At 40.2% G+C, this 20,005-nt stretch overlaps 1 protein-coding gene across 1 annotated transcript in view; it reads left to right on the forward strand.

The window, feature by feature from the left end:
- Kdm7a (lysine demethylase 7A) overlaps nucleotides 1-20,005 on the forward strand; it is a 59,623-nt gene that overhangs the window by 27,387 nt on the left and 12,231 nt on the right. Inside the window, exons 3-12 of the mRNA XM_051174740.1 lie at nucleotides 1,924-2,041; nucleotides 4,148-4,308; nucleotides 6,005-6,146; nucleotides 6,681-6,867; nucleotides 7,941-8,103; nucleotides 10,859-10,946; nucleotides 12,323-12,429; nucleotides 14,038-14,129; nucleotides 16,085-16,174; nucleotides 17,643-17,852. Coding sequence (XP_051030697.1) covers nucleotides 1,924-2,041; nucleotides 4,148-4,308; nucleotides 6,005-6,146; nucleotides 6,681-6,867; nucleotides 7,941-8,103; nucleotides 10,859-10,946; nucleotides 12,323-12,429; nucleotides 14,038-14,129; nucleotides 16,085-16,174; nucleotides 17,643-17,852 — 1,358 coding nt within the window. The remainder of the gene's footprint in view (nucleotides 1-1,923; nucleotides 2,042-4,147; nucleotides 4,309-6,004; nucleotides 6,147-6,680; nucleotides 6,868-7,940; nucleotides 8,104-10,858; nucleotides 10,947-12,322; nucleotides 12,430-14,037; nucleotides 14,130-16,084; nucleotides 16,175-17,642; nucleotides 17,853-20,005) is intronic.

Here is a 20,005-nt window from a genome sequence, read left to right on the forward strand (position 1 = left end):
AACCTATACTAAGGTGCACTTGAATTGTGGGAATGGTTTTAAAGATTTGTTCTTATTTTTATGTGTGTTTGTGGTCTGTCTGTATATGTATGTGCACCCATGTGGGTGCCTGAGAGGGGTCCAGAAGAGGTCACCGGAGAAGGCCTGGTGCAGGTGGTTGGACCTGAACTCTAGTGTTCCGCAAGAGCAGCAAGGGCTCTTATCTGCTGAGCTATGTCTCTAGCCACTGTGTGAACGATTCCCAATGAGAAAAATAACACACAAAGGACACCTTAGTGGAATTTCCTAGAAAGATTCAACCGTCATTCAAAGTTTTCTTGGGAGATGTAAAGTGGGGTGGGGTGACTCTTAGCCTCTTCTGTGCTGGAGATCTACTCTCAATTAGTGACTCGAGGACCTTGTTTTAGACTCTCAGATGTACATAATCTTGATTTCTACATTTGTTGGTTACATTTGTGACCTTTATCTAGATGGGGATCCAGTGTTAGGACCTTGGTAAGGGAAATACTTAAAATAACTTGAAATTAGACTGGGTATAGCTCAGTTGGTAGAGCATGAATGAAATCCAGAGTGTGGTTCCCAGCACTACATAAAGCCGGATGTGGTTATGTGCTTGCCATGTCTACAATCCTGCACTCCAGGAAGTGGTGTCTGGATTATCAAAAGTTAAGGTCATGTAGCCTGGGTACAGGTGACCTTGCCTCAAAAATAATAAAATATCTTGAAATCACGTGGTTGTTTTCTCTGTAACATTTTGTTATGAAAAAGTTCAAACATACAAGAAAAGTTGAAGTAGTTTTACAGCAAGTGCCTAGAAGACTTCACATACTATTATCATCTTCTATCACTCACCCCTTATTTTTCCATGTAATTATACCGCTGTCAGTTGATCTTACTATTTAAAAAAATCTATTTCTAAGGAAGTTGCTGACATCAGTAACAGAAAGTTAGAATGTTGGGAGTTTTAGACTTTCAGAAGGATTCTTTTATAATTAAAACTTATCATCTAAACAGAAACAGGAGGATTATGAGTTCTAAGTTAGGTGGTGTTACATGGTTAGTTTTCCTGAAACACGCACACAAATACAATGAAACCTTACTGGTATCACACAAACGAGCTACAGTAAGGCAGTAATAGAGAGGTACCCACTTTCTCCATTGGCCATCTTCCTCTTTGTTAAGGGTGCTTTAGGTGTACTTTTAAAATCAGCACACTAATCCATCTCCTTCATTCCCACTTTGAGGAATCTGGATCCAGAGGTGTCAGATGACCGTCCCAAGGTCGCAGAGGAAGTTGATGGATGAACTAAGAATCAAATATAGGTCTCCTGATTTTCAGGGTTAGGACTAATGAAGATCATCTCTCCCTCCCAGCTTTAGACCCATAGGAATTTAGTGCCTCAACTAACCTTGAGGTGTTTGTGTGCTTTGTCACAGCACTGGTCTTGTTTATTTATGTCCTGGTAAACTGTTATATTCTTTGTGTCATTATGTGCTTATTTGGAGATGAAAGCCTTACATGAACAAGAATAACGTTATAATGTTGAAATGGAGTTTTGATGCCTTATCCTGAGAAGATAATTTGGATGATGTGGTTAATCATAGGATGACTCATTGTTTTAATAAACTAATTTTAAATAATTTGGAAATGATATTGTATGGCTAAATGTGCTTTTAATTGCTTTAGTTTTTTAAATTATTTTGAATAATGGTCAGGCTTTTAAAAACCCACAGTGAATTATTTATAATTACAGCATTAGCTTTTGTAAACTTTTCTTTTGTGGCCTGGGAATGCGATTACAAACCTGAGTGTTTTCATTGTACTCTATGGCTGTTACCTGTGATTGTGTAGACCACGACAGTTAGATAGCACAGAGTATGCCCGTCACCAAAGCGCTTCTTTTCCCCACCTTGCAAATGCAGTGAGGAAGAGGAGAAACTGGCACAGGCATGACTACACAGAAGCGGACGACGGCTCCAAGCCCGTGCAAGCCGGGACCAGGGCCTTCGTCACAGAGCTGCGTTCCCGCGCCTTCCCAAGGTAGGGACCTTGTTCTGGCTCGCACAGATCAGCAGCATTGACTGTTAAAGTGGAATGGTCTAAAGTGGTCTTTCAAATTCGGGTGGCACCGTGACATTGGTGTCCGCTGCTTTTCACTTTTTCTGTAGAGGAAGTAGAAACTGTCATTACGGTCATAGCAGTAATTAGGCTTAGTTTCATGAAACTAATGTTATATATACGCAGATTGGGTCACCATGTAAAAGGTGGGTTGAATTTGAATCACACTGATTTGAAGCATCATCTCTGACACCTTCTGATAATGCGGCCACTGTTCGTTCTTGTCACCTTTCCCTGACTTGCACGTCCATTTTCTCAGACCCCTGTGCCAGCTGCCTGTGCCCCGGGCCCCCAGAAGCTTGCAGGGGCTGTTGCTTAGCCTCTGATGGCGTCAGGTCTGAACATTTTGAGTCTGAAAAATAATAGAGTATATTTGAGTTGCTAGGCTAAGAGAGAGTATAAAGTATAAAGAGAGAGTATAAAGTATAAAGTATTAATCATGCTAATTCAGATCATTCCCTACTCACTGCCTGACATCTATTTAAAGAGATAATGCTTAATAGATTTACACAAGATCATACCTCAGCTTGTTAAAGACGGAGCACAATTTAAATCACACTATCAAGTTTAGCCTATTATGGAATTTCTTTTAGATCCTGAAATGAAAACCCTGAGATTTTTTTTTTTCTGCTTACTTCCCCACCTTTTAGTCCTAAAACTGAAACAAAGAAAAACCATCCACATTTACCTCCCTCAGGTTGCCTGAGAAATAGAAAAGATATGAAACAATGTTTCCACCTGATTTTTATTGAATTAAGTGTCTTGTTCTCAAGCTGTCAGTTACCAATTTCCAAGTTGTAAGAGGGAGTTTGCTTGTTTTCCTTTTTTACTGGGCAATGCTTGATTGATTTGGGGCCTAGCCCTAGACTTTTCTCTGAGCCTATTTACAGGTCTCAGGGGTATTTATTTTATGTTCTTCCAAAAGTATCAGTGCAAATTAGTGTCTGTGGGTATACATTTTTTCAGAGGAAGGAGATAAGGCTTTCACTTATTTCAAAGACTTGTGACTGTAAAATCATAAGTAAGTCATAATGCTTTCTGCCACAGCTAACACAGATGAGAATAGATTAGAGCTGATCACAAATGTCCAGACTGTTACTGCTGTTAACTGAAGGGCTGCTTTTAATTAACTCTAGAAGCTTTGGGTCATTTAAACCATAGTAAAGTAATAATAAGTGTTGAATTAAACATAGTTGATGTAATTTACATAAAATAAATTGAATGGGTTTTCACAGTCCCTCTAAGGCTTAATGTAAGTCTTTTGAGCTTTTCTTTCTACATCAAAACATTTGTGTTTATAGATCTATATATGTATAATCCTCCCCCCCCCCCACCCCCGGACAGGGTTTCTCTGGGTAGCTTTGGAGCCTGTCCCGGAACTAGCTCTGTAGACCAGGCTGGTCTCGAACTCACAGAAAATCACCTGCCTCTGCGTCCTGAGTGCTGGGACTAAAGGTGTGTGCCACCACCACCCGGCTTATATATAATTCTTTAAAGATGTGATTGTGTTAGCAATGGTGTTATATATAGTTTGCTCTTGTTTATGATCTAGATCTTAGGTTCCTTTTCAAATGATTGCATAATTTGCCTCATTCCATAACTATTGTACTGAATCCAATATTTTACATTCTCATATGATCTATTATTTAAATACTTTGTGCAGTCTGTGAAAGTTTTAAAGAGGAGAATTAGGTTGAGAACCACTGACATAACTACTTCTAAATTCTTTCTCCATGTTAGTTCATTATCACAGAACTTTTATAAGTGGCTTATTAATAAAAATGACATTATGTGGGCTGGAGAGATGGCTCAGTGGTTAAGAACACCAGCTAGTATTCTAGAGGTTCTGAGTTCAATTCCCAGCAACCACATGATGGCTCACAACCATCTGTAATAGGATCTGGTGTCCTCTTCTGACCTGCAGGAATATATGCAGACAGAACACACTACATACATAATAAATAAATCTTAAAAAAAAAAAAAACAAAGAACCAAAAAAAAAAAAAAATGACATTATGTTTTTCCTAGTGCCGATGAAATTGTTGTAAAGATGCATGGCAGTCAGCTGACACAAAGATACCTGGAGAAACATGGATTTGATGCTCCTATTATGGTCCCTAAATTAGATGACCTTGGACTCAGGCTCCCTTCAGCGACCTTTTCAGTGATGGATGTGGAACGTTATGTAGGTACGAAATGGGTTTCTTTACGTACTTGAAAAAAAAATATAAATAAAAAAAATATAAATGATAGTGTCTTAACAGTATTGATATGGAATGGAAAATGCCTTTTGGATGCTTCCTAAGGATCAGGAAAAGTCAAATCTAATAGTGCTTCTGTTGAAGCAACTCCGCTAAGCAACTCCACAGACCAACAATGGTCAGAAAAGAATGAAACCTTTTTCTCTGTTCTTGTTTGTCAGCCTACCCTATTACATTGGATATTTGTATAGGGAAAGTCTTTACTGAAGGGCAGCCACAGATTCCAAGAAGACACGAGGAGCTGGATAGGTTCTAGCATCTGCAAAATGGCAGTAGCAATTCTGAGCCTAGTGTTCTCTATCCTGTTTGTTGACCTCCGGTCTCTTATAGGAAGGCCTGTAAAAAGAGAAGATTCAGTTCAAACATGTCTCTATGTTAGTGACTTGGTCAGCATTGCCATTTAATGACACCTGGACTGACTTGTGATTTTGAGACACAAGAAAGTAAGAAATAAGGCAAAAATTACCAATTGTCAGATTCTTGATATTTTTATTCCTTTCATTTATTCTCATTATAAAGTTTACAGATAAAGCTGGTAATATGTACATGCCACTTGGTAACAAAAGTTATTTGAAAATCGAAAATCAGATCTCAAAATTATGTGTCCAACACTGTACATTCATTCCTTGGCATGTCATATTGGATTTCTCCCTTTATTCATTTTCATTGATAATTGTTTCTTCAGAAAAACCTGTTAAATGCCCTGACTGAAACATTTATCTAAATGTATGTATGATAAACTAGGGATTAAGGTTTAGATTTAACTTAAACCTAATTGCCTTTAAAATAAATCGTTAGTGTAACTTAATTATAGGAAAGGTTGTTCAGATGCTAAAGAGATGGCTCAGAGGTTAAGAGCACTGGCTGCTCTTCCAGAGGTCCTGAGTTCATTTCCCAGCAACCACGTGATGGCTTACAACCATCTGTGATGAGGTCTGGTGCCCTCTGCTGGCCTGCAGGCATACATGCAGGCAGAATGTTGTATACATAATAAATCTTAAGAAAAAGTTGTTCAGACTGCTTTATCCAGTAACTTTTAGTACTGCAAAGCTCTTCAGTTATAATAACAGTAGAACTGTTAGGCTTTATATGAAGATAAATCTAAGCCAAGAGCTGGAGAGATGGCTCAGAGGTTAAGAGCACTGGCTGCTCTTCCAGAGGACCTGCAGCCCTCAGATTTAGACTCTTACGCATTATAGAAATTAAAGAGAAAAGCCAATCTCCTCCTTTATGAATGAGGAAATTGAAACCCAGTAAACAGTGGACAATTTTCATATCCCAATTTAATGTATTTTTTTTGCCATTATGAGCTACCCATAAGAAATCATTGATATATATATAGAAGGCTCAGTAAATTATGTTTTTATGTCTATTTATTATGTGTAGTTTTTTAGTTGAGTTAGTTATCATAATAAGCAGATATGGATTTTAGTATTTTCGTTTAGAGTATCTATTTATGCAACTTTTAAGGTCAGTAATGCACTCCGGAGGCAGAGGCAGGCAGATCTCTGAATTTTAGGCTAGCCTGATGTACAGAGTGAATTCCAGGACAACCAGAGCTACATAGAGAAACCCCCACCAAAAAAAGGGTCAATAACAAGACTAATCTTGTTTTCCTCTACAGGTGGTGACAAAGTGATAGATGTCATTGATGTGGCAAGGCAGGCGGACAGCAAGATGACACTTCACAACTATGTTAAATATTTCATGAATCCTAACAGACCAAAAGTGCTGAATGTGATCAGCCTTGAATTTTCAGATACAAAGTGAGTATCTGGATAGTTTGCCTTAGCATTCTCAATTTTAGCTAAATGTAGTTTAATGGTGTGTTAATTTTAATAAGCATAACTGTGACTTTTATAGCTATCCATTCGAAGCAGTGTTGTAAATTTTGCTTTGCCAGGCTCATAGAATATTTACAAACAAGATGTAGCTGGCATAGTGGCGCACAGCTTTAATCTCAGCGCTCAGGGTGCAGAGGCAGGAGAATCATTGTGGGTTCAAGGCCAGCCTGGTTCCAGGGCAGCCAGGGCAGCCAGGGCTGCACAGTGAGACCGTGTCTCCAAAGCAGCGGCGGTGGCGGTGGCGGTGGCGGTGGCGGTGGTGGTGGTGGTGGTGGTGGTGATTATGATGATGAAAACAATGGCATAAAATGTATTTTAAATGTATTGTTAATCTTGAATTCCATTTAATTGCTTGGTGCTTGGTTTGGTTTGACATGGGAAGAATAGTTTTAAGAAATCTTTAAGTTGTATTACGTTGGTATGTATATATGTATTTTTTTTTCTTTTCTTTTTAAGGATGTCTGAATTGGTGGAGGTCCCTGATGTAGCCAGAAAACTTTCCTGGGTGGAAAATTATTGGCCAGATGACTCGGTCTTTCCTAAGCCCTTTGTCCAGAAATACTGCTTAATGGGAGTTCAAGATAGCTATACAGATTTCCACATTGACTTTGGTGGGACTTCTGTCTGGTACCATGTCCTTTGGGTAAGGAATAGGGTATTTCTTATTTTTTCTTAATTAAAAACATGCCTTATTTTTCTGGTAGGACATCCATTTGCTCTGTGTAACATTTGTAAACACGTAAATGTTTTTCTGCTCCTTAAACATTTTATGCCTCAGAGCATTCTTTTTTATTTTTTTTATTTTTTTAACGTTTCAGGTAATAGAAAAGGCATGGGATACTGAGATCCCTTTTTTACGTCTATATTTTAAGTTTATTTGTTAGCCTTCTGTCTCTTTTTTCTCTTCTCCTTAGTCAATTCACATTAATCTCCGAACCAAATGACTAAGAAGGAACATGATGATGATGATGATGATGATTGCTTCTGACCTTAAAATGAGAATGAGAAAACAAGTCTATAAATCACAAATGTCTATAAGATTACTAATTCTTTTAGTTTTTATTTTTTCTTCTTTATCCCGAATTGCATTGCCTAATAAACATTAGCCTTATGTGGCTAGATTTAAATAATTAAACTTTAGTATAATTAAAAAAATCACCCTAGTTATATTACACCTAGCTAATGACTTCTATACTGGAGCGATAACACAATTAAACAATTTAAAGAATTTTCCTTCACATTACTCAGCGACTCGCCCAGGACTGGATCTGATTCAGATTCCAGGGCCTGTGTAGTACTCTGGAATGGAGTTGATGCTGTGTCCTTGAGATCTGGTCTTTTCTCTGAGGATGCCAAGGACTCACTAAAAGGAAGTTTATTCACAGGTTTTTAAATCTGTAAAAACGTACCGATAAGATCTTCCTGGTTCTGAAGATGAAGTGTGTGAGATGACCCTGCTGTGGCATGACCTCCTGTTTGTGGGTCTTTGTCTTTCTTTGATAGGATTGTTGACTTTGTCAGTTGGAGGTGGGGGGAGTTTTAGTTCCTGTGAACTTGCTGAGTAGGGAATTAGCGGCTGATCAAATATGTGACTTTTGAATCTAAACAAAGTCTCTTTAAGTTTAACTTAGATCCTTTTATTGGGAAATTGTACCAGTGTAGGCCATCCTGAGAATGGCTTTTCTTTTTCAAAGTAGTATGATTACTTCCTTCTAGGGTGAGAAGATTTTTTATTTGATAAAGCCAACAAATGAAAATTTGGCACTCTATGAATCTTGGAGTTCATCTGTGACCCAGAGTGAGGTGTTCTTTGGAGATAAAGTAGATAAATGCTACAAGTGTGTGGTAAAGCAGGGACATACCTTATTTGTTCCTACAGGTAAGGTTTTCATTTCCCCCCCTTCTTCCGTGGTTGCTGAGGGCTGGGCTGGTCCAGGGCTTTCCCTGAGGCCTTGATGCATGGAAAACACAGATCCTTGTCTAAAGCCAGGAACGTGCTTGGCAGAGCCAGTAATGGCCCATGGCTGGGACCTCGGGAGAGCTGCTTCAAACCCTGAGAGCCCAACTCTCCCGCCCTCCAGGGCTGTGGCGGTCAGTCCCAAGGCTGCTGTCCACTCTGTGTGTGAAACTCTTGAGAGACGCTGTGCTTTTCTCCCGCAGCATTGTTTGTTCACCTTTCCACTGTCTTCGCTCTGCTGTGTGGTAGTTTCTGCCAACTTGCTGTATGTCTAAATAAGCTTGCTTGGCATCAGACAGTTTGTACAGCATCTCCTGATTTCTTTACCTTCTCATCTCCTGGCCATCTCCAACTTAGGACCCTGTGCCTGAAGACCCACCTGCTGGTCTAGGTTAGCTGATAGTGAGTCACATGGAGTCAGCTTATAGTTAGAACCAACTTTGGCTTGAACGTACTTGTTAAGTAAAACATAGCTTTTATGGACTTACCTAAGAAGGACTAAGAACTTTTGACTTGACTGCTCCTTAGAGGACTTAATCACCATCCTATTAAATGGTACAATTTAATGATTTTTAATAGATCAGTGTGATCACATAACCATCACTGCCATCTGAGTGGACACTCGTTCCCTCGTGTCCAGAAGAAACTCCATACCTTTTAGCAGATCCTGCCATCCCCCACTTGCTGGACCCCTAGCAACTACTAATATACTTTCTATGCGTTTGCCTGCTTTGACGCTTACTACATCTCCTCCTTTTGTGTGTGGCCTCTTCCCTCTGTCTGGTCTTCTATCTCTCCTCTCCTGCTTTTGTTTGTGTGGCTTTTGGGTGTTTGTTTGGGTTTTGGACACGGTCTCACAGCTCACGCTGGCCTGTAACTGAAATGACTTTGAACCTCTGACTCTCTTGCCTCTCCGGAGTGATGAGATTGTAGACATGGCTGTCACCCCGGCTGTGAGGGACTGGCATTATTTTCCCTAATCCTTCCTTGGCTCACCTGTGTCATAGCATGTATGAATGCTTACTCTTTTCTTGCCTAACAGTATTCCTTTTCAGGGTATACCATAGTTTGCTTACCATTCATTAGTTGATAGATACTTGGATCGTTTTCTGCTTTGTGATTTTATGAATAGTGCTATTTTGAACAGTTGCACAAACTTTTATATAGAGGCATGTTTTCATTTGAGTATGTACTAAATAAAATCGTATTACTTAACAATGCCTAACTCTTTGAGGACCACCACACTTCTCCGTACTGTGTGTCTCAAGCATAGGCATTGGTATGTTGCTTGGCAATGTGAATATACTCTCTGGGCCCATGGTGTTGAGAACAGGGTTCTTCTGGCTGGGGTGACCTAATGGTTATAGGGTTTACAGGGCTCTTACTATATGCTCTGCTTTTCTACCTTGCCTCTGGTGTAAAGAGTAACTTAATGAGTCAATATCTAGAAGTGTTAGGATTTAGGTCAAGATTTTGAAAGGCTAGCTTTAGATCTTCTCCTAGTGCTATTTATTATACTTTTTCCATTGTATCCTTTTTAAAATAAAATTGAAGTTCATAGATTATAAGTCAGTTTAGTGGTCTACTGGAGTGTGTAAGGAAGAAGTTAAAAGATGATTTATGAAGAAATGCTGCTTTTTATGTGCCTGTACTCACAGCAACATTAGAGTTACAGGTCTGCAAACCATTACATGTGAGCTAGGGATGGCTGAGATTCATCAGCATTGGGGCAGCTTGGGGTCTGTCCAGCCTCATGGAGAATAAAGATCACCAAGAGGGCCTCACACAGACTTCCGGCTCTCTCTCAGACTCTCCTTCCACGAGTGCAGGACAGGCCTGAGAGTTTGCCTCTCTAAGGGCTGCTGACTGATGGTGCTCGGTTCTGGGCTGCATTCAGGCCATCACTGCTGTAAGAATGACTGGTAACTTTCTGAACAAACTATGCTATAGCTTTCTTTAATTTATAGAGCAGTCGTATTCCTGGAAATGGTGCCCAAACCACGTATAAGTACATTTTTAAAATATGGAAGTTTAGTTTCTAGCCCTGGTTTTTATTGAACATGGTTTGTTACTTATATGAATGCCCAAAAGAATTTGTATTGTTTTGTCTTTATGTTCAGTCTGTTAACATTTAAAAAGTTAGACATCATCTGTTAGAAATGTCTCTCATTTTGAAAACACCCTAGTGGGAACAAAACATTTAATCATCGGCATTTAACTTTACATGTGGGTGATCTGTCTTGCCTTCTGCTGGAGCGGAGTGTCACATTGTATTTCCTGGTCTTTCCCTGTGTGTTCCTTTCAGGGGACTTCATGCTGACACTTGGGAAGCAGATTGCTTAGCCAGCCTTATATCTTTAACGGAAAGTGTCATTTCCTAATCAAATCAGATTTGACTGGCCTCGGGATAAACTTTTTCATTGTAAAGGTGTTAAAAACAATCAGTGGTCACTATCCCAAAGCCCCACTCTCTTCCCTCAGACTCAGCACCAAGCCTGGCTTATTATAGGCTTTTAATGAGTACTCAAACGAATAGTCAACCTGTGGTCATAAGCACCAGCTTCTTTAGTGCTGGGGTAAGAAGTAAATTGGCATTGGTATTTAAGTTGTTGACTTCACTGGTAGAATGACTTGTGTTTAGTTAGCAATTGAAACGCTGCTGATTTGTGTGTTTCAGGGTGGATTCATGCTGTGCTCACTTCTCAGGACTGTATGGCTTTTGGGGGTAACTTTCTACACAACCTCAACATTGGCATGCAGCTCAGGTTTGTCTCGTCGATATTGAAAGGATCCTTTGTTATTAATTGGAACAATTTTGCTTGTTTCTTATTCAAAAATTGTAATGTTTATTTTGAGATCTTGTGGAAATAGGCCTTGAGGAATGAGTGGGAATGGGAACTTTTGTGTTTGTTTTCCGAAGACAGGGTTTCTCTGTGTAACAGTCCTGGCTGTCCCTAAAACTCACTCTGTAGACCAGGCTGGCCTCAAACTCACAGAGATCCACCTGCCGCTTCTTCCTGAGAGATGGCTAGGAGTGGGAACTTTTTAACAAAAAGTATGCTTTTCTTAGTCTATAAACTAATGTTGTGAAAATGAATTAAATTAATCAATCTGGATGTCACTTATGGAGCTGGAACAATCTTTAAGTCAGGATTGCTATTAGGACACCTTTGAATTTTGTTGTGGTAAAGGGTAGGCAGTTATTTTCCTTTCAGAGAGCTCTGCCTGTTTGCTGACTTTGTTCTTTCATTGTACCTCGAAAGGCTTGGGGTTGGTCACATTACTTATGGCACGGGTGCTTCCTGATTGATAGTGCGTGGGGACCGAGAGGGGAAACACCTTTTGGGAGGCACATTGGGGTTCCCACGAGTGGTGACTCTTGGAGCTCTTTCATGCACATTGGAACCCTGGATGCTTGGTGTTTGCAGTTGGCAAGGGAGGAGGTGGTGCCTCTTACACAGCACAAGGCTTTAAGCTGTGGTAGGTTGTGTGCCTATCAGGTATAAGTTTTAATCTTTTTGTACCTCAGCTATTTCTGGAAAAGACATAGCTGCTTCTACATGTTTTGTTGTTAGGACTCTGACAGAAGGCCAATACTGTGCAAATTATGGTCCCTGTCTTTATACCTTGACTAGTGCCAAGCATGGTCTTGATCTTGAATGTTTGGTAGAGCCCAAAGAAACATTGATGATGGGTGTTGTCCAATACACAGAACTGATCTTTATTTAGATCTATTAGTGGAATCTTCATAGAATCCTTTTTTTGTTAAAATTAGAAACAGATCCTAAGAAGTGATCTTTTACAGTACCCAATGTAATTCTTCGAGACAGGGTTTCTCTGTAGCTTTGGAACCTACTCTTGAACTTGCTCTGAAGATCAGGCTGGTCTGGAACTCACAGAGATCCACCTGCCTCTAAAGGTGTACCCCCACCTCAGCCCAGCCCACCCAGTGTAACTCTTTAGTAGACTAGCAAATTTATTAAGGCCAGAACCTGCTTAAGATCACAGTTCAGTGTTGTCAAAAGGTGTTGTTAAGGAAACATACAATCCTTCATATTTATCATGGGCTATTTATTTTCCATTGATTACCTTTGTTAAACTTAAAAGTGATAATTCTAATTATTAAATTTTATTCACTTAGGTGTTATGAAATGGAGAAAAGACTAAAAACACCAGATCTTTTCAAATTCCCTTTCTTTGAAGCCATATGCTGGTTTGTAGCCAAAAGTTTGCTGGAAACCCTGAAAGGTAATGAGTGGTTTGTGCACTTGTGTGATAAGGTGTGGGATTGCAAATTCTTTTGGGGAGACCCTTTGCTAACTTTTAAAATTACTTGATTTCTGTTTTTGACTCTGTATGTATGTGGGAGGGTTGTGCATGTGAGTGCATGTGAGAACTCGGGTCCTCTGCAAGGACAGTGCTACTCTTACTTGCTGAGCCGTCTCTCCTGTCTGGTTTCCCCCTTTAAAAAACGATGCACCTCTTCCCTCTCCCCCAGTTAGCAGTTAGAGCGGTGGGTCTCAATCTTCCCAATGCTGTTACCTTTTAATGCAGTTCCTCATGCTCTGGCGACCCCCAACCATAACATTACTTTGTTGCTACTTCATAACCATAATTTTGCTATTGTAATGAATCATAATATAAATATTGATATGTCATAACCCATAGGTTGAGAACCACTGAGTTAAAGTACCTGGTCTATAGCTATCCCCTCCTTATTCTTGGAAATTTGTCTATATACATATTGGTGTCTGTCTATATACATATTACTGGGAAATAATCATTTCATTTAGTGGGTGAGAGGCCTGCACACATTTTAGTGTCTTGCTCTCAAAAGTGTAGCTTGTATAAATAGATTATTTACCTAACACTTCTTCTGAAATACTTGCTTTAAGAATTAGATTGGGGGATGGGCTGGCCTTGAACTCACTGAGATCCACCTGGCTCTGCCTCCCAAGTGTTAAGGTGTGTGCCATGGGCACACGCTTGTCTATGTGTTGTCCATTACCACAGGCTCACCCTGGGAATAGGAATGGTCATGTTGTTACCTCACAGTACATTCTTCATGCCTGACCTTTTAACTTTCACTGTGAACTGTCTGCCAGCTGTGGTTGTTCTAAAGCATGTGTGATATGATGGGTTAAGTGAGAGCTCATAGTATGAATTTCTAGACTTCATTTCATGCCAGTGACAATAGCAATCAGTCAGTTGCATTTTGTAACGAAGTCAGCCATTGGACAGAACTCAGATCTTCTGCTTCAGCTTCAGCTTACCTGAATTCTGAGCACATAGAAATACCACACTTGAGTTTTTAATCACTCTTTTAAAATCCCAGAAAGGGCATTCATATGTGTGAATGTGATCCGCCTGACTCTGCCTTCTGAGTGCTGGCTGGGATTAAAGGCGTGCACCACCACCGCCCAGCTTGCATTTTTATATTCTTAATGTAAGTATTTAGTATCATTACACTTAATGTAGTTATTTCTTTTTCTTTTTTTTTTTTTTTTTTGCCTTTTGAATTGTGCTAAGTTTGATACTTCAAATATCCTTTTTTAAAGGTTTTTATTTTTTAAAGATTTATTCATTTTATGTATATGAGTGCATGCACATCTTTATGCCAGAAGAGGGCATGAGACCTCACTATAGATGGTTGTGATCCACCATGTGGGTGCTGGGAATTGACCCCGGGTGCTCTAGAAGAGCAGCCAGTGCTCTTAACCTCTGAGCCATCTCCCCAGGCTCAAAATATCCTTTTATAAATAAACTTGGGGATACTTTTAACTTTCTTCCCTGTCTTTTATAAATAAACTTGGGGATACTTTTAACTTTCTTCCCTGTCTTGCTTCATTCCAACAGAGCTGAGAGAAGATGGGCTCCAGCCTGAGACTTACTTAGTGCAGGGAGTGAAGGCATTGCACACCGCCCTGAAAGCGTGGGCGAAAAAAGAAGTACGTTGTCTCTGCTGTGCGCTTGGCTTCGTTTCTGTGGCGAGATCGTGAAACAGTGCTTTTGCTGTGTGGCTGCGTGCATGTCCCGCCCGGTTGTAAAAGGAATGGAGATTGTATTTAATATGATCTATACTCTATGAAATATTATAGATGACTCTGGTTAGAGAATAAAGACCTTTGTTCCTTATTCTTAAAAAAACAAAAAACAAAACAACAACAACAAAAAAAAAACCCAAAATGCAAGTATATTTAAGATGCTAAGAAACAGACATAGAGTAACAATAAGTATGTTGAGCATTGTGCTTTGTGTTTGTGTGTGTGGCCTCATTTAGTCTTCAGAGTGGCTGTGTGAGGCCAGGGTGCTGCTGGTGTCTCGGTTTAAGTGATTTCCCAAGAGAACTGGCGTGCCTGTCATGTAAAGCTGGACGCTAAGATCGCGAGTCCCTGCTCTTTACCACTGTGGTAGATTCGTATAAAAATGAGGGGAATGAGGGGAAGGAAGGGCCAAGGCTCTTATTTGTGGTTCAGTTGTTCACAATTATCCCAGCCTTTTTCTGAGTGTTCGTCTGAACCTGCATTTGGAGTTACTCCCTTCCCCCATGCTTCTGTAGCTTATTCTTACGCACTTAGACTTAAAGGGAAACAAGGAGAGCCAGGGAGAGACTCAGTGTCTGTGAATCGCCCGCTGTGTAACCCTGAAAACAGCTCAGTCCTGGGGACCATTGTAAAGGCGCACACACACACACACACACACACACACACACACACACACACACACACACACTCACTCATAGTAGTAGTAGTAGTAGTAATAATAATAATAATTATTATTATTATTTCAAAAAGGAGATACTGGGAAACAATGGTCCCTAGGTTATAGTCCGTACGCTTTCATTCTCCATTTTACTTTAGGATTACTGCTACAAATCCATTAGGGCAAGGTGCTGCAGAAACATCCAGGAAAGTAAAAACATGTCTTCCACCGTCAGAATGAGGAGTTAACAGCGCAACAGGATGAAGTGTAGCTGAGGGAATTGTGTGCCTTTGTCTCCTGCAGAGGCTGTGGGTGGGTGCGGTGCTTCTTAAATGTGTGTTGTTAGCATTGCCATCAGAACTTCTAGAAAATAAAGCCTCTGCATGAGTAGAATTGATCCTAAAAATATTCTACATGATTTCTACCATGTAGAAATCATGTAAATTTTTATCACAAGTATTATTAGACATTGGAAATAATGTGTATTAGTAAATTTGTTCAGTTTAGTGTACTGGTTAAAACTTTGGATTCTGGAGTCAGACATACAGAATCAAATCTCATCTCTGCTAGTAGTCAGCGGTGTCATTATGGATTGTGACCTAATGCCAGTGTTTCAGTTCCCTCAGTTGGCAGTAATCCTCATAACCTGTAAAAGGTAAAGCACCTCCAGTCTCAAGTGCCCCAAATCTGAAACATGTCTAGTCCCAAGAATCTCAGACAAGGGTTATCCAAACTGACGTCTATGTCACCCTGAGATTGAGGGGTTAAATGAGTTCATCCTTACCAAATGTACTTAACAGCATCAAACTTTTAGCTCAAATTTATTCAAGTTATACTTTCCATGAAAAACAAGGGTTATTTAGTAGCAGTGCTCCCTATAAAAACCCTTACGTGTTTTGGATAAGATGTTAGGCTTAATTTCATTATTAGTAGCTGTACTAGGAATCACAGTAGGATTTGACTTATAGAGTACATTATAAATAAAATCCACTGTGAGACAAATCCAGTGTAGACTTTAAGAGGATTTTATTTGATAACGTGGACGGATCTCCTTAGGTGATATTCCACCAAGTATATAAACTTTTGAGAAGATTTAACATTATCAGCAATGCCTTTAAAATACAGAAAACTTTATAAAGTAAGCTGGGCTTTAAATATTTAAATGACTTTGGTTTTCTTATCTTTATTACTCTAAATACAGCTTGTATCTGAACATGCCTTTGAAATTCCAGACAATGTCAGACCTGGACATCTTATTAAGGAACTTTCTAAAGTAATTCGAGCGATAGAGGTAAGAATAGAAGTGATCATGTAAGTGTGTCTGCTTGCTATCTGCCTTGAGAAGCAAATGGATCTGCCACCATGTTGTAAATATTGAAAGCACGTACACACTTGAACGAATAAAATGAGCTGACTTGGCTTTACAGAGTTTAGGCTTCTAATGTCTTACAGAGAAATACAGAGTGTTGTGTTGTAATAAAATAAAAAGAGGCAGTTTGTTACTGTAAATACTTTAAGTTCCTCCAAAAGTTCAAGCAAAAGTCACAGTGTGGTGTTTAGATCTGTTTCAGTTACCTAGAGATGAATGTTTGTGAAGTAGTTGGGGGCGGGGGATAAAACAACACGGTGAGTGAGGCTGGGTTGGAAAGAATATTAGGGAATTCCTTGGCCAAAAGTACTGAAGAATCTGAGAAGTCAGTGCCTTTGATAAAAGCCCATATATGTGACATGTTTTAATCATTAAACAGCTGGTGTTGGTATTGAAAAGGGGGGTTTTCATTAAAGTAGTTCTTGTGGAAAGTGACTTGGTTAGCGAGTAGTTTGAAATAAGAGGAAATCTACTGGAGGAAGGAAGCTACTAGGTAAATTACATTAGGTAACCTACATTCACACCTAGTAATTTATTAACTCCTAACCCTTTGTAGCACGGGAAGAGTAGCTGGAGACATGGTTCAGCAGTAACGGGCTAGGCTCACAAGCACACTGTCAAGAAGGGAAAGCAGTGTGCATGTAACAAATGTTAATCTTACTGTTTTGTTCTTGCGGCTGGGGAAGGAACCCAGGGCCGTGTGCTCGTTAGGCAAGTGTTCTCTGTCCCTGAGCTGAGTCTCCAAACCTCTAAGAAAGAGGACTATGCTAGGTTTGCTATCCATGGAATAGAATGTTTCATGTATTTTCAGATGTAGCAAAAAATTTATTAAAGAGTGTTAGTAATGTCATTTAATGGGTTCCCTACCAAAAGTCATATATAAATCACACTATTTGTAACATATATGTGCAGTTGTATCTCATGCACACTAAAACCAGAACAGGATAAACTCAAAATTGATGGTTTAGTAAACAGGAATATTATTTCTGAAAATGTTAACTTCAATTTACTATTACAGATTTAAGATGGAAGTTTGATGTGCTGGTAAAGGCTTGTAATTCTAGCCCTTAGGAAGCTGAGATAGCCCCGTTTCTCTCTCTCTCTCTCTCTCCCTCTCTCTCTCTCTCTCTCGTGTGTGTGTGTGTGTGTGTGTGTGTGTGTGTGTGTGTGTGTGTGTCTGTGTCTGCACCCAGTCAAAAAAATCCTCCCCCAATAAAACAAGGCAATGCATTGTTCTGGAAGTGTGTGGAAGAAAAGGTAATAAAGTTGAAACGTTGATTTAACTTTATCTTAACTGATTAAATAGGATGTGTTTATTTTTAAGTATGTTTATGGTTGTTTAGTCAGGTATATGTCGCCATAAAATGTGTTCTGAATTTGATTCTTACAGGAAGAAAATGGCAAACCAGTTAAATCTCAGGGAATTCCTACTGTGTGTCCAGTTTCACGGCCTTCAAATGAAGTATCTTCACCGTATCATTCCCGGCGAAAGATGAGAAAACTTCGAGACCATCATGTCAGAACTCCTTCTAACCTAGACATCCTTGAGCTCCATACAAGGGAAGTCCTCAAAAGACTAGAGATGTGTCCGTGGGAGGAGGCAAGTATACACCAGGCCCCCGGAAGTGCTCCCACAGCGTGTGTGGCAGCCTGCCGTCTCCACTGTAGATTTAGAGAGACTAATTAATACTTTTGTCTGTGGGAAACCCGTTTCTAGTTTTTCAAGCCAGCAGTGTGATTTTAAGGTACCTAGATTTCATTCATTTGTTGACATGTTTATTAATAAAATAAATAAATGTTTATTCAGATATCATAGATTCTTTTGGACTCTAAAGAAGATGCCAGAGCAAGCAAATTTGAGTCCCTACCCTTCTAGGTTGCATCAGGATTTAAGTTGGAAGATATAATTTTAGAACCAGGTGGTGGTGGCGGCGCCGCACACCTTCAGTCCCAGCAATTGGGAGGCAGGTGGATCTCTATGAGTTTGAGGTCAGCCTGGTCCACAGAACGAGTTCCAGAACAGGCTCCGTAGCTGCTGAGACACCCAGTCTTGAAAAACAAACAAATAATATATGTATGTATAAAATTTTAAGCTGGGCATGATGGTACATGTCTGTAATCCTAGCACTTGGGAGTCTGAGGCAAAGGGGATTACTGCACGTTAAGGCCAGCCTGGGCTGTACAGTGAAACCCTTTCTCAAACAAACTGCAGCAACAAAATGAGTTTGCAATGCTGAGTGTGTTGGGGTCCAGAGCGGTACGGCAGTAAGGGAGCAGAGGCTGGCTGCTTTGCTGACATCTCATGGGGCCTTTCAGGGTTAGTGCTTGAAATTTAATACTTAACAAAACAGGTCACATGAAAACATCTTTGGACAGTATTGCCAGTCAATACAGTAAATTGGACAGATAAAGACTGTCCTTGCGCCAACTGTCAGAATGGGAGACTGTCGGAATAAATCTTTTGTGTCTGAGAATTCCTAGTGGAGAGAGGCAGGGAGAGTGTGTAGTGCCACCAATACAAACCATGCGCTAAGATTGGGATAAAACTTTAATCATCCATAATTTTACATCCTAAGTAGAGGATTGACAGGTAATTGAAAGTAAGGTAGAGGTATTGTTGACTTAAAATACTAAAAGAAATTACAGTCATTACAACCTTATATGTTTTTATATTTGATATCATGGTGTTTTAAGATGAAACCTGCTTAACCCATAGTTACTTTGGGAAATGCATTATGAAAAGTTCTATTTATTAAGAGGAAGAAGACCTCAAAGAAAATCTATATGTTAAAAAAAATAAAGATCCTGTTGTCTCTCTTAATAAAGTGGTGGCTCTTGTGCTTAGAGCTAGCAGTGTGGGAGCAGAGAGTGTTTCCTTCCTTCCTCCTTCCTTCCTCCTTCCTTCCTCCTTCCTTCCTCCTTCCTTCCTCCTTCCTCCTTCCTTCCTCCTTCCTTCCTCCTTCCTTCCTCCTTCCTTCCTCCTTCCTTCCTCCCTTCCTTCCTTCCTTCCTCCTTCCTTCCTTCCTTCCTCCTTCCTTCCTTCCTTCCTTCCTTCCTCCCTCCTTCCTTCCTCCTTCCTTCCTTCCTCCCTTCCTTCCTCCTTCCTTCCTCCCTTCCTTCCTCCTTCCTTCCTCCCTTCCTCCCTTCCTCCTTCCTTCCTCCTTTCCTCCTTCCTTCCTTCCTCCTTCCTTCCTTCTTCCTTTCTTCCTTTTTTCTTTTTCTTTCTTTTTTCTTTTTCTTTCTTTTTTCTTTTATTTTTTAAAGATGTATTGATTATGTATAGTGTTCTGCCTGCATGCCAGAAGAGGGTACCAGCTCTTGTTATAGATGATAGTGAGTCACCATGTGGATGCTGGGAATTGGACTTGGGGCCTCTGGAAGAGCTCTTAGCCTCTGAGCCATCTCTCTGGCCCCAGAGGCAGATGGTCTCGGTGGGAAGGGATGAGGTGAAGGTCACCACAGTTGTGCATCATCAAGAAGAAACAGCCAAGGAACCTGAGACTTCCTGAGGCCATTTGACCCCTGCCTTTGGCACCTGTAACAGAGGCCTGCATTTGGATTTACTTTATACAGATTGTGCATTTTATACTAGAAAATGATTTTGTTGCGAATGGCCTGCTGGAAGGTGAGCAATTCTGTATGTGTGGAGTGAGTAGCTCTGGCTTGTGGGATACTTGCGATATCTCCAAGCCTAGACGCTGCCCGTCCCTCCGCCAGGCAGGACCACGGGAGGAGCAGCGTGCAGTCTTTTAC

The sequence above is a fragment of the Phodopus roborovskii genome, unplaced genomic scaffold (assembly GCF_943737965.1).
Source record: "Phodopus roborovskii unplaced genomic scaffold, PHOROB, whole genome shotgun sequence".
Lineage (NCBI taxonomy): Eukaryota > Metazoa > Chordata > Mammalia > Rodentia > Cricetidae > Phodopus > Phodopus roborovskii.